This window comes from Mizuhopecten yessoensis, unplaced genomic scaffold, assembly GCF_002113885.1.
Source record: "Mizuhopecten yessoensis strain PY_sf001 unplaced genomic scaffold, ASM211388v2 scaffold1313, whole genome shotgun sequence".
Taxonomy (NCBI): Eukaryota; Metazoa; Mollusca; class Bivalvia; order Pectinida; family Pectinidae; genus Mizuhopecten; species Mizuhopecten yessoensis.
The window spans coordinates 859,088-874,318 of NW_018403984.1; the positions used below are offsets into that span (position 1 = coordinate 859,088).

At 34.9% G+C, this 15,231-nt stretch overlaps 2 protein-coding genes across 3 annotated transcripts in view; one reads left to right on the forward strand and one right to left on the reverse strand.

Annotated features, from left to right (window-relative positions):
• The window catches only part of LOC110459485, a 78,680-nt gene extending 74,327 nt beyond the window's left edge, over nt 1-4,353 (reverse strand). For both annotated transcript variants that reach the window (XM_021511776.1, XM_021511768.1), the window contains exons 1-2: nt 4,193-4,353; nt 1,425-1,490 (exon numbers count right to left, since the gene is read on the reverse strand). In XM_021511776.1, coding sequence (XP_021367451.1) covers nt 1,425-1,477 — 53 coding nt within the window. In that variant the 5' untranslated portion in view covers nt 1,478-1,490; nt 4,193-4,353. The remainder of the gene's footprint in view (nt 1-1,424; nt 1,491-4,192) is intronic.
• Nucleotides 4,354-4,481: 128 nt separating this feature from the next.
• LOC110459506 (plexin domain-containing protein 1-like) overlaps nt 4,482-15,231 on the forward strand; it is a 156,575-nt gene continuing 145,825 nt past the window's right edge. The window contains exon 1 of the mRNA XM_021511802.1: nt 4,482-4,578. Coding sequence (XP_021367477.1) covers nt 4,491-4,578 — 88 coding nt within the window. The 5' untranslated portion in view covers nt 4,482-4,490. The remainder of the gene's footprint in view (nt 4,579-15,231) is intronic.

Genomic DNA, 15,231 nt, shown 5'->3' on the forward strand with positions numbered 1-15,231 from the left:
CTGCTCTGCAGTTGGTTAATGATTTACGTATAAGGAAACTGAAGGAACGGAGATTCTTAACAACTTCCTATACCATAGACATATACCATAGACATATTATATACCATAGACATATATACCATAGACATATTATATACCATAGACATATTATATACCATATGCCTTGTTTAAGCTTACCAAATATACAAATAAATGTTTCAGACACAAATATTTACATTTTGTATGCTTAGACCCATTGACAAAAATTACATTCATAAATGCATAACACATGTGTTCATAGAATCTCAGCACGTGGAAACTGATAGTAACCTGATCACACTGCGTAGTAATACACTACAAAAACTACTCACTCGGAACGACCGACCTAGATGCTTAATTCTTACATCTTAAAATATTATTGAACTGTGCTTTGTGAAATATCCACGTATTTACGTGTCCTGTGCTACAAATAAACATTGAATATGGAACTACATTTTGTTGTGTTATTGTTGTTGACGGTTGCTAAGATCTCTCACGATAGTGTCACATTTCCCCGCGAAAAAACACTGTTCTCGCCACTGCGTTGCACCCGTGTATAAGCAGGAACAAACCCTGTTTATTTGTTTTATTCGTTGTTATATCGATCCACTGAAAGGATTCGTCAATGTAAATATAAGGAATGATATTTATTTTTTCAACATTTATGAGGTCATAACAACAATGGGTTTTTGGACATATTTTACATGAATCGCTAACGCGATTCATTCAATATGTCCATAAACCCATTGTTGTTATGACCTCATAAATGTTGAAAAAATAAAAATCATTCCTTAAATAATGACAGATTACAATAAAATGTTCAATAAAACAACAATTAACTTGTAATGTAGCCACAGTGATTTGGATTATACTGTCCTTCATCCGAAATATGGGGATTTAATCCTTTATGACCAAACCGTTGATCTGACTTCAATTTGAAGCACAAGAAAACAAGACAACGCATATAGTGGTGATGCACATAGATTTTGTAAACTTTCATTGCAGTACCTCAAGTTAGTCAAGTACGACAGGGACTAGGAAATACAGACATTTGACCTGTATATGACACTGGGTGAATGTAGGCACATGAAAGGAACATTCAACCCTACATCTACAGTTGATACATGTACAAGTTTGTTGGCAGTGGCATCAAGGTATCTGACAAACATTAATGATAATAAAATAAATTTTAAGAAAAGTATTGTGATTTATACACACAAACATCACAGAAGAGTTACATGTAAAATTTAGCCTGCACAAAATCTCACCCCATGCTCAGCAACATCCAAGCTATAAAATGCAATGTCATAAATTCTTTTTAAGTAATGCCTATTCCTGAGCAACAATCAGCCTGGTGCCACTGTACAATGTACATGTATAGGTATATATATATGTATATACTTTACCTCTTGCTTGCCATTGGAGTCTTTGTACTACTTCTTGTGGATGTCTTAATCATTTTTGTTTTTTAACTGTAAATATAAAACACATTGTCAGGAACATATAAATTGTTCCTATTGAGTTAACCAAACATTGTGAGGTCACAAGGAACAAAATGATGCTGTCAATAAATCAAAGGAAACCCCACTAATGTTGGTATTTAATTTGTGACAACATCAGGGGTCGACACTAACACTTGTCCCCTAATCCTGGACTAGTAGATTTCAGCGAGGACTAGTGAATCACCTAACCTAACTGGTTCTTTGGACTTGTGAAAAATACGGTTATAAAATAAGAACATTTCATTTTAAAATTTAGAAAACTGCTAAAAATCAGATATTCATCGCACCATGATTGTCAAAATTTTCCAAAAACTTTACCATATATTTATGGTAGTAGTTATATTTTTAGTCTCCTACAGTCAATTATTTTTGATGTTTAGTGCTGTAGATCACACAATTTTTTCCTTGTCAGGTAATCTTGGAGTTGGACTAGTTACATTGACAAAGGACTAGTAAGTAATCTATTCAACTAGTCCTGTGGACTACCAAACAAAAACAGTTAGTGTCGAACCCTGAACATTGGTATTTTTTCTCCTCTGTTATTCAGTCTAATATGATTTAAAAAAATGTGTAACATATATATATATTTTAGTTGAATTTTAGTTTACGATAAAAAAATCATGACATGATTTAATTATGGAACTTGATTTTTTCCCCCATTAAAACCCTATATCATATGTATAATGAGAACTCATGATATCATATATGATGTATAAATTTATAATGAACTGTCCGTGATCTTTTCATAAATTAGTCTGAAACATACATTATCCCAACAAAGACAAGTATTCTAAATCTTCTTTATTTTCTGACAAACTAATTTTTCAAGAGCTGAAATCAACCACATCAGTTATTTTATTGACTTGTTTTTAATTTTATTTTTTAAGTTAACAAAGAAAAAAAGACATAATTCTTCCAATGAAGAACACTTACTTTGGCATGAACATTCCAGAGTATATATATAAATCTTACAGAGGATATTGAAATTCCTGTATAATAGGTCCTTGGTTCCAGAAGCCCCCTCCCTGAATCATGCCCAGGTCTAAACTGTCTCCAGATAACATTAATTATAACCTATCTGTATATCCGGTTCAGTTTATAATAGGACTGGTCAGTGGTCATACTTAACTATTTATACTAAATTGAAATCACCACAGGACACCAAGACCCACTCCTGACTCCCTTAATCCTACCTGGCCACCTAGGGGCAAGATACAAAGGTCACTTCCATTCCTTTTGTCCCTTTGACTTCCAGTAGCTAGGGGCAGTTGACACCCTGCTGTGTCAGGATCAGATAGGGAAGGATGTGGTGTATATTAAGGGTCACATGATTAGATTGTCTTACCTGTAATTACCTGTATATTAGCTCCAGCTACTAGTACTATATATGTTAACAGGGTGTCAATCAATCAATCAATCAATCGGTAGCCCAGTACATAGATATATTGTTACCCATCTGTATATAGCTAACAAGGTATTGTCAGTGTGTCAGTGATGACAACATGTTTTGAACAATGTATATTCAAGTGTGTAATTTGGGGAATGGATACAATAGAATAGGTAGTAAGATTTGGGAAGTATAACCTGCCCTAGACTTGGTTATTACCATAAAATGGACATTAGAATCACCAAATAATCAATTATCATTTGGAAAGTCAGGATAATAGCTATCATATCTGGAAGCATATTTCAATGACCATCTTTGATCAGGTAGATATTACTTTGGCATCGTTCAATTCTGATGACTAGTCTCTGGATTTTCTTTATGAAATAAACCTTGTTCTTAGTTTTAAAAATGTAGACATTCTCTTACACATCTTTCATATATTAAACTGTATGAACAAGATTATGTGTCTACATTTTTAAACTGATCCACTTTAACTTTGTACAGATTTCCAATGTTATTCTAAGCTGTAGGTATGATTGACCAAACCTGGAAATACTGAAATTTAACATTGTGGGACTCATTATTTTTAGCAATACAGTTGAAAAGGACTTGTAAAAATGAATTGTAGATTACTCACTGACCCAGTTATGTAACCCAATACTGTACAGTTACTTTAAAATACTGTGAAATATCACCTTTATAGAAGTTTTTAACTTCTGCCATATTTATCGAAAAATATGCGATTTGGTGCAGAAAACATCACTGAAATACCATGACTATGACCTAATGCTACATAATTCTTCTTTTGACAAAATACTAACCAAATACTGGACCCATAAGTAAAAAGGATGATTCAAGGGAGAAAACTCCACATTGACTAAAAAAAAATCAGCGTCCGTTTTGATTTGAAACCTTATAACAAAATGTTTTGTTAAATATGTCATTTTGTACTTCCTGTTTGAACGTGACTTCGAAATATAAGAAAAAAATAAAAGACAGCGGAAATAGAATGAAATAGATCAAGGCCTACTGTACTGTAGACTGATACAGTAGTGATAAACAGAAGAATGTCTCCAACGTAGACGTAGACGTTAGACGTAGATATTTTAACCACTGATCTATTTCAAAATAGGAACTTACTTACGGGTAAAGCAATTCAAGATCACAACATGAATGATCCATAGACGGATCGTCAGATTCTATTGTACTCGGTGTTCAAAATGTCAACAGACGCCATACAGTACAGTTAGCAGCGTGATAATGATGAAACAGACACCAAACTTACCAGCGTTATTTCACAGTATGAGCAACCACATCAAGGTTCCTTGCAATGCGTTTTCGTTGCAATCTTCTCTATAATTTCAACTATAACCTCAAAATTTCATATCCTCTTCGGTTTTTCAAAGTGCAGCTCAAAATATTTTGCTGGCTCTCTGCACCATCAAATTTCCCGGACGGTTGCGTGTATAAAACATGGACCAATCAGAGGCGACCAAAACAAAACATTGTACTAAATTTGGAAACTCTCGGGGTTTTTCGGGTCATTCCGCGAGAAATTGCGTGAAACTATTTGAGATACAAACATGGCGCTGATGAAGTTAGTTTCACCTCATACGCTAGTGTATTTATCAATATTTCTATGTATTCTTGTGGATTTAGGATACTCTGAAGGTAAGACTTTCTTTTATAACTTCTATGAAATTATATTTTGGTTCAATTTGGTGATCAGGTGTTTTACATCTCAAAATTACCTGAGGGAAAGCATTTCTTACCTGTGACAGTGTCTGCCAACACTCAACAGTGGTCGAATGACATTCATCATTATTTATTTATTTGCTGCCGATCATTTGCAGTGTTTAAACTAATTTTGCAAATTATATTTAGCTTTCATAAGGGGACTGACAATACATTTTAGAAAACTTGAAGTTTAAATATATTTTGACAGGCATTTGACCATAGTGACAGCGAGCTGTCAGTGATTACGAAAGACCGCCGAGTTCACTGAAGCGGGGGTCTTTTGTATTGCCAGACACGATCTCAAATCAAGCAAAGCTAATAGTTTTATATAGCTCTCCCTCTAGATATGTACCCAAATCGAATAAAATGTATAACTAAAGGCAATAGCAATTATAATTCATAAGTTATTATAGTGACTCGAAGGATAAATAAGGCAAATCTGTATAAATTTTGTAGCTCATGTAGAGCTATGTATTGGGATTTGTAGTAAATGTTTCTGGTAACCTTATTTTTGGGATCAAGTCATTGCATGTGAATAGGTGATTAAAGAAATAAATGAGAAAAAGCATTTCCAGTTTTGCAGTTCTACAATATGATTAGGATGACATTATTTGTATCATTATAATTATGAATTGCACAAGATTAACAAATACATATGATTCTCCCATCAAGAGGATTTAAAAAATAATTTGAAAACAATAGCATTTAAAGAAAGGTATGTCCCTCTCGCAAAGCAGTAGCCAAACAGCATCATTACATAAACAAATATGTTCAGGTTAAAAAGAGTGTCAGTATATGATGTAAAACACAAGGGTTCCAGATTGTCCAGTCACAGGTCATTGGAGTTGTAATATTATATTAAACATGTGTTGCTTCATATGTTTGTTTAGTTTGTGGATCACTGTAGTAGCAGTGATAAATCTACATGCGATAACCTGAGTCCTTTACACATAGAATTTCTGGAAATATTTTAATTTAACATTGTGGGAGTCATTGTTTTCAGCAATACAGTTGAAAAGGATTTGTAAAAATGAATTGTAGATTAATCACTGTAGTAGTCTCTTTAATGCTGATATCCTTTACGGATATGGAATTGTCAATATGGTTCTGATATTATACATTTTTATGTGTTGTGAACAATCCACAAATGAACAATTCGAGCGGAGTTTCCATCTAAATATTTCATGATCTTATACTTTTTCCGCTACTTATGAAGTGGTTGTCATTATGAGGTGTATAGCTATGAATGATGGTTGTTTGACGTAGAAATTGATTTCTGACGAGAGAGATTTGTTGGTAGTAACTAGGTTACTATAACAGCAATACGTTGTGGAGATCAGCCTCCGAAACTTGGACCCCACTTTCCCTGTAAAGGGTATTGATTAAATGTCAAGTCTCCTTTCTTATGCACTTGCAGCTTTTGTTTTATAGAAAAAATCTATGAAGTTATAGAGTATTCATTGCCGGTGATTCATGTGAGTTTTCTTTCTGTGGCATGATCAAGCCTGTCTGCCAAGTAGGTATCACACTGTATCAAACAAAACATATTTTTTTATGTTTTTGTATTTTAAATTGAAATAAACTGCAAGCCGACCGACTGTCATACTATTTTGTATGTGTATCACAAATGAAAAAACCTGTAGGTTGTAATTAATAATGATTATAATATATACTATCCCATCGGTCATTTATTGTCGGTGGTAATTTGGTGTACACAAATTAGAAATATTTGGAAAGGAAGCTGAAACTCAATACTCAATTAAAAAATGTACACCTTAAATTTGATTGAACAATCAAATGATGTCAGAATTTTTCTTCATAGCAAAATTGCTTTCAGTAGATCAATACTGACAAAAGACAGAGTTTAAGAATACATTTTGAGGTTTCTGTGTATATATATATATACAACAAACAATATGAAGTTGAGCTATGGAAAACTTTAATTTGGTACTGGTAGTGTACATGGGTTTATGAAGTGGGAGTCACTGTTGTGTGTTTTTGGATTATCATGGTACTAGCTTTGGTGGATCACAATTGATGGATAGGTGGAAGTGGTTTGAGTTGAAGTTGATAACTACTGTATTTAACCCAAAAAGGATGTTTGCTGTAATGAGGGTGCCCCTGTTTACTGTAAATTCTTTTCACTTTCTAGATGTATATCTATAATTTTGTAAGTTAAACAAATCAACTATACCATGAAAAAGACGATGAACATTATCGGTTGAGATTACAAGTAATTTTGGTGAAAACAAAACTTTTAATGAACATCTTCTGCTGATAAAGTGACCGTAATTATATACTGTATTTGAAGCAGTTTTGTAAAGAAATATTTGCACGCAATCTCTCTTTTAAATGATAGTGTGATGATATATTTTACAAGTCCAAAGGCCAGTAAGGTTTAGGTAATTCACCATTCCTTGCTGAAGTTAACTATTCTCGGACTAGATCAAGGACTATAGTTGAACCCTGAAAAGTGGCCAAACAAACTCAAATTATAAAATAGAATGAACACTTACCATTTCACCAATGATATAATAAAACGTAAGATTTAATTTCCAAGCAGTCATTAGTGTCATCACCTGTGATTGGAAGGCGAAGGGGCAATAACAATGCTTGGGGGATTAGTTGGAATAATCAGAGACCTTGCAGTAGCATCGGGTGATTGAGCATCGATGGTTTTGTATTGGATTACTTAAACACACAGAAAAAAAAGGAAATTGGATTATTGCACATTACCTCTGAGCTGATTCTTTAGATCTACGTAACAGTCAACGCAAGCTACAAGTAATAGATAGCTGTGTTCCCAGCCAGCAGAGAATTGGTTTTCCAAAAATCTGCTTCCATTCAATCACACGTTCATAAGGGATGCAATGGATTACATCTTTAATAAAAGTTTTGATAATTTGTTGCAAATACCCTTAACTCATGATCATTCACCCCTGAAATTTCATAATGAACTACCGGTGAACTGGAAGAGTTCAGAATGTGACTTCAGGGGTGAATAAGTTTATGTCCAAGAGTTTATTTAATTAAAATTCTGTATTGGATTATTTGAAAAATGTGTGTGCAATGATACTTACAAGTTTGTTTTTTCTTCAAGACATTTTTCTTAAAGAGCCTCATGATGCATTTGTTATTAAAGTAATATTTTACTTCAATTTTTTTATGACAAACTGTGTATATAATATATATATATATATAAAATTCATTTCAGGCTGACTTATTACAAATTGATTGTTTCCATGTCAAATTGGAGTGATTTTTAAAGTAAAATAACTAAAAGGTATGGCTGATCATGAGCTCCATTTAGGAAACATATAAGTTATACATCCTGAATTCTTGACATCAAAACCAGTATTTGATTATCACGAATGAGAGTTTCCATGCACAGGTTATCTGATCCTTATGTACAGAATTCTGTCACAAACATGACTGTATGGTACATGTTCCTCTATAAGTACGTAGTATTCACCTGACCAACACCACATTAATTGCATTATAAGCTGTTTAAAGGTGTGTCATAATGGAGTCATGCTTCAAAACCTCTAAATCACAATCATATGATCATGACCATGTAAACGGTCACACCTATATTTAATCCTGATTATGTAACATTGTATGCTTCACAGTGTCTCCTTTACCTCAATATTCTAACTAAACGCAGATGATTCCAATGTTTTACTGGTGATACGACGCTCTGTAATAAGCCCAACTTAATGTTCAACATATTTCACAGATAAGTGTATTAATATATTTTTTCAATCATCAGTATTCCCTATTAACCTATTCATAGGTTACATAGATACATGTATATTGCCTGTAGAAAAAGCCAGTCACAAATTTCTTTCTGCTAAGGATTTCTAACCCCCCCCCCCCCCCCCCCCCTCCCTGTCATTGTTGCTATTCATAGGTCAACCATATGCATTTCTATTTTGTCATCAGATTCATAATCGGTTTACAGACTTGCCATCCTCGATAGCCAGGGGTTACGCTCACTTCGCTCTCTTCACCCCTGGAATATGTCATGGCAAAATTAAAGGTAGAAAATAGCTGTTTGATTGGTGTCTGTTAAAAAAAACCTGACCAATCGCTGGGTCCATACCTGTCCTTTGAAGATTACAAAGGAACACCCCCAACTTCAAAGCCTGTCAATTTTTACCATTAGGTGACCGGGAGATTCTTTTGATGTTCATCAAAGGATTGAACTAGTGTTCTTGTCTCATCAACAAGGTGGCGCACACTGAGCCTTCAATTTTGCTATGACATATTCCAGGGGTGTAGAGATCAGTGAAAGTGAGCGTAACCCCTCCTGGATATCTAACCCCTCCTGGATATCGAGGATGCAGACTTTCCAGCAAGGGGGCAATCTATCATCAGTATGTTTTATAGTTATAATTCAAGTTAGGGATTACAGTTGGGGCCTAAAATAAGAGCAGACTACTATATATACATCTGTATAAGCTTGACTGGCCAGTATTCTTAATGAGGGGCACTGCTCCAGGAGACCGAAGTGTTGACACTATTGAAGTAACAAGAGGCTGGTAACCCTGCTGACATTCTCCTGTCAACTGTATCATCCAAATTCCATCTTAAATGTTGTGAGATTACTGCTGGTAGCAGGTCTTATAGCTCCCTGAGAGACAGCTGGATCATCTAGATCTGTATTCCTGGAACAAGGAGGAGGTTTATACAGCATCACTAAGACCTAAGTGTCAAAGCTAGCCTTCACTGATTATGAAAACAATTTATACTGACACTGACCTATCCTCATGAATCCAGATTTGGTTATGTGGCGGACACTTCTGATGTATAGTCAGCTGTATATGTTTCCCCCATACACTGTATAAATGGAAAGGATCTTTATATTTTTTAACAATGAAAACATTAATAGTTACCATGCATGTTCAGAACTCTCCGAATGATTTACTGTACCTTGCCAGCAAGGGGGCAATTTATCATCAGTAGGTTTTGTTGCAGTTGCCAGAACCCTTTTCGGTATAAACTAATCTGTTGTTATCCACTGACTGATAAAATTGAGGAATTTAAGGATTTGAAACAAGAATGTATTCAAATGGTTTAGCACCTTTTTGCATTATGGAAGCATATGTGTGACGTCACCATACTGTCCTCATTTTGGACATTGTTTTGTATGCCATTGTTGTTCACAGGAAGGTTTAATCAGAAGGCTAATTAACATTAAAGCTGAGAAATAATGAGTATTGAATTGCAGAAAGTTTAATAAAAAGAACAATTGTAGGTAAAAGCAATACCACACATTTGCTTTTCTGTCGTCTCAGATTGCACTTTGTTGGAGAAATGAAGATATTTTACTCGAACTGGCCAAAATCCTTTGTGAATTTATGTATCAATATATACTTGTGGTGTTCTCTATATATTGTCAGACTTGACCTGTAATAAGGGGACTGTACACACTGCATGACCCTACATAATTAGATGTCGTTATATATACATTTAATGTCTGTCTAGTAATAGTATCATCCAATGGACTGGCAAATTACATGTACCAAGGGTTTTCTACCAGAGAATCATCAATCTATGTTGAAGAAATTTTGAATCATCATCTTGACCCAATTTCCATGTGACAATCTACAAGGGTACAGAAAACACTCATCCTCATAATCACCTGGTTTCTGTTAAGTTTTTTTGTGGGTCCGTTTGTGGGTCACGTCAATGACATCATTTCTTTGTTTTGATGTGTCCTAAATTCCTGTTGTTGTCTTTGTTTATTGAGCTTTTAGTTGAAAACATTTTGTATTTTTAATGAGGTACTATTTGCTTCCCTATTTCTTTTTAGATTTTACTTGAATCAACACCCTACATCATCACTGACAAATAGCCCTACATGTATTGACAAATATCCCTACATGTTATTAACATAAACCGCATGCATTATACAATATCCCCTCATAGCACTTGAGATTGTGATAATAAAGATTGGCATTCAGTCTTCTTTATGTAAATATGATAAAACCTGTCTCCAACTACATTCATCTTTAAACATACATCTGCATGTTCTTAAAATACTTCATAATTTAAATGCCCAATAAACCTGTCTAAACACTAATAAAAAAATATACTGAAGTTATAGACCTGGAAGCACCTAATTTGTTCAGCGTATTAAATATGTCCTGTAGTGTTAAATGGTTCATACAAAAATATTTTCACACTGTTGAAATTTTCGCTGTTTTAGAGAATGTTTACTAAATAAATCGGCACAGAAGTATGCAAAGATCCAAATTAATGAAATTTCTAATCCAAATTCAGTATGGTTGTAATATCCAGAGATCGAAACTGCTGTTGGAAGATAGAGACTTGACTGGACATTTTTGACATGTTGTGATTCTGACATCGCACTTTTACAATGTCATTTTCTACAAGTCTCTGTGATGTTTTAATTTTGGTACATCATTTTCTCCGCCAATGACCTCTGAAGAAGCAAGATGGACTTAACTTGAATCTGTTGTTGACTTTTGCCCTTGAAGAAAGCTAGTCGAGGCCAAACTATTGGGACGGGGAGTGACATTTGTTTTATCATTTATCTATTTTTGCTATGGAAAACAACTTTTGTTTATTATATCCATATGAATAAATTGATACACTATGGAATATATGTGTACTGGCAGCATTGCTTAATGTGAACATTTTATCACCCTGAAAAGTCTTGGATTATTGTAAGTGTTAAAAAATTGCATTTATTTTACAATACAAATGAGACCTATAATATAAGCTGATAGTAATCACCTGTGTTGGCCAGGAGGGTGCACAGGGGGATTTTATGTGGGAGGAAAGCAGGGTACTCGGAGAAAACCGACTTATTTTGGCTGGTGACTTAATATACACTGTCACATTCGATCGGGGAGTCACAAGACTCCTGACTATGGTATGGGATCCAATGCACTACCCAATTGCAACCACCCTTTAATGCTGAGTAGAGTGTGTCATTTTTTGGGGAAAAAACTTTGTTTTAGGCATAATAAGGCTCTTTGTATATTGATCGCCGTGAGTTTGACAAGTCTATCTCCAGAGGTTTGAGGTCCAGGGTTTGAATTCTTGTCTGTCTTTGTATTTTCCCACTCCTGTTACAGTTTATTACTTCTGTCCGTCTTTGTATTTTCCCACTCCTGTTACAGTCTATTACTTCTGTCGTACTTGTGTTAGTGACTTGATAACTTCTCTACATGCGTAAGCATCAGCAATTCTGTCTTCATATTGATGTTATGTGTGCCGTAAATTGTATGAAGACTGCGCAATCACTTGCGTCTAGACCACATTCAGATAAATATATCATATTGATTGTATGTTGTATAAAATGATTGAAGGATATAAGTATACTGTCGCTTGTATATTTAGGGTGTAATAGGCTCTGTGAGCATCTTCTTTATTTGTATGTTCGTAAAACATATTGCGTTGTTTGAAAAATCTGTCTGGTACTGTCTGAACATTATATTGCAATTGGACTCAATTCACAGTTACAAGCAACTTAGGTAATCATTTATGGACGATCATGACTGCCGACATTTATTTGAAGATTCTCAATTTCAAGCTTGAGCATGACTAATGTTGTCGGGGCAGCACATATATATAAGGTACATGTATCATTCTATAACCTGATAATAAGGTCAAGGTCTTTTCTAGAAAAATAGTGCTCTTTAATAACACATTCTTGTATATAAGGTGACTGCAAAGCATGATTTATACGTGTATGTATATAACATACCTAGCAAAATAACAGCTAGATTGCACAGCTTTGATTTAAACAAATCAATTTCAAAATATAGCTAGAGATATACATTTAAGTTAGTTACAACTCTAGATGGTGTGCTTGCCATGTATACAAATATGTATTTCTGGTTGTGTAGTGAATTCCATTCACTTTCATACTATTCTGTATCCCGTCCTATACTATTTATTGTGCACCAGGAGAGGTTGGATGCATATATATAAACACAAAGATAAGATTGAGAAGTGAACTCTTCTTGACATTGGCTGTGATACATACTGGGTGGGAGCCCTCTTCTTCAACACACTGGGTGTAAACTGTCACTCACTATTTCAATCACTGGGTGTAAACTGTCACTCATCATTATGATTGCCCAAATAACAAATGGAAACCAACATGATGAAGCTCAAATGTCAAGCAAGTCCTACATAAAAATATGGTAAAATCCATCATAATTTATGTATACTGTATGATCATTAATTACTCCCATGATCCTGAATACATTCATATATTATATATGGGCAAAGAAGTAATTCCAACAGTATATAAGTTCCTAACGACAGTTTTACTCCCAAGCCTAATGTAGTAAAGAGCTGGGTATATATCTGTGTGTTCACTAAGACCCTAAAGGTCAAGGTCAGGATGAGGGGGCCAAAGGTAAAATAATTGTAAAGCTTGTTTGAACCTTTATCAAGGTTGTCCAAACCTTTACCTTCTATGGCTGAACCTTTACCAATTAAAAATGTCGTACATATATGTTAATCCTCACACCAAGTGATATCTCGTTTAACAGTCTACAGTGTATACCCTAAAGGTCAAGGTCTGAGCAAGGGGGACAAAGGTCAAATCATAGTAAAGCTTGTATGAGGGGTCAAAGGTGAGATAATTGTAAAGCTTATAATCTCAACCTTTATCTTCTGAATGGCTGAACCTCTTAAATCTATTTCTCATGGCCTTGGTCAGACTACACCACATTACAGATCTAGGAGACAATAGAAAAGGTCTGATATATGTGCTTCTGTATTCTATATATACACTTTGATCTGATATGATGATAACAGAATACATTTTTCAATCTATCAAAGGGTCGGATACAAAATTTAAAAACGTCTAAAAAAAAAGTACTTACATTGACCCAGATTGGACAAAAAAGATTGTTTAAAATGATCTTGTTTAAGCAGGTATTTATGCAATGAATTAATTGAATTTGAACAAAAAGCAAGATGTACGGTTCAATTCTGCCGAAATTGTGAGTCGAAAAGCAGGAGACTCCATCCAAAATAGAAATAATTAGCAAGGTTTACCTGTCTCTGTGTCATCTAGATCTGTTGTATGTGTAATATAACTTTGTTCTGGTCATATAGACATTGGTTATGTCTGCATCAGTATAAGGTTGTCCAGGGTATGTCCAGACCTGTATTGACCATGCCACAGCTGGGCAATGCTCTCCTGATGGTGTCCAGCAGGCCAATTAGAGGCTAAATAAAGTGGGAAAAGTAAACATTTCCTTGACCATTTACTAATATACTGCCAAACTGGATTGAAATTGATAGGTGCTGCAGGAGTGCAGGGATTATTAGTGGTATGGTTGAATTGGAGAGGCCAATTTGAGAGGATGGGTGGAACGGACAATGAAGATGTATTGATGGTGTTAATGGTTTTGCTGTAAGATTGGATTTGTATGTGTATCCCGTTCTGAATTCACAACTCTGATTGTAGTGTAATCTTCCTATTGTACCGTTTATAGAGATCAGTCAGATGCCTGTAGGGCCAAGTGATTTTAAATCATGCCATGACGCAGTCGCCACCTTCCTTTGACAAGTTCCCTCAACGTGACTTTATATGAGCTATTATATATATAATTAGTCAAGAATGGCTTTAAGGACTTTCATTAAATTTGGCATGGAAAAATGGTTATCTTTTAAATACTACTCATTAATTAGATGTATGATGGAAGGTGTTTAACTCATTCACCCCTGAAATTTCACGATGAACTATTCTAACCTTTGAATTGGAAGAGTTCAAATGTGTCTTCAGGGGCGAATAGTTAACTCATCTTTGCAATTTTGGCAAATGTGACTGATACATGATAAATGCCCTATTGGCCTCGTGTTTTAGAAGCACATTCACAAGTTTGGTTATATCTTCTTTTCACAATCATAAATTTATGACCTTTTGTCCGGTGATCACCCTAAACTTTAAACAGAAAACATTTATTTTAGTTAACTGGTACTAAAGTATGTTAATAACATACCACTTTAAGTAAAAGAGAGGTTTTGGTTTGCTTTCAAGGTCGAAAGACAATTATAAGGGTCACAGTTATATGCAAAGAAAGGCAGAGATGTGCTGTCATAGATTTCTTAGTATTATAATCAGTGTTATTTTCGGTTTTAGGGATGATGCAGCGTTCTGTACATCCGTTTATATATCACTTAACAGATTTGTAGTAACCTATATATAGGAACAGTATGAATGGAGTTTTACTCCACTTCAGTGTTTGGAATTAGAAAGTGAAAGTATTTATAGAATTTATATGCTAGAGATATAACTGTGTGGTCATGGCAGGCTAGCGATAGAAACCTGGTGTGTAGGGGGTGCTTACACAGGATGATACAGCAGTTTTATAGAGGTACTATCTGGGTCAGCTCAATGTTTGGGGTTGATTGGATTATAATTGGTGTCTGTGGCAGAGAAATGAGTACAGATTCCCCTCCTCCCCACTCCATAGTCATTACACTCACCCTCTGAACTCACTGTCCCGTCCCCAGTCATCACACTACCCCTTCCCTGTCCAGTCATTACCAGCTCTCAGTCCCCCATCCCTCCCAAATCATCCCCCTCCCCCC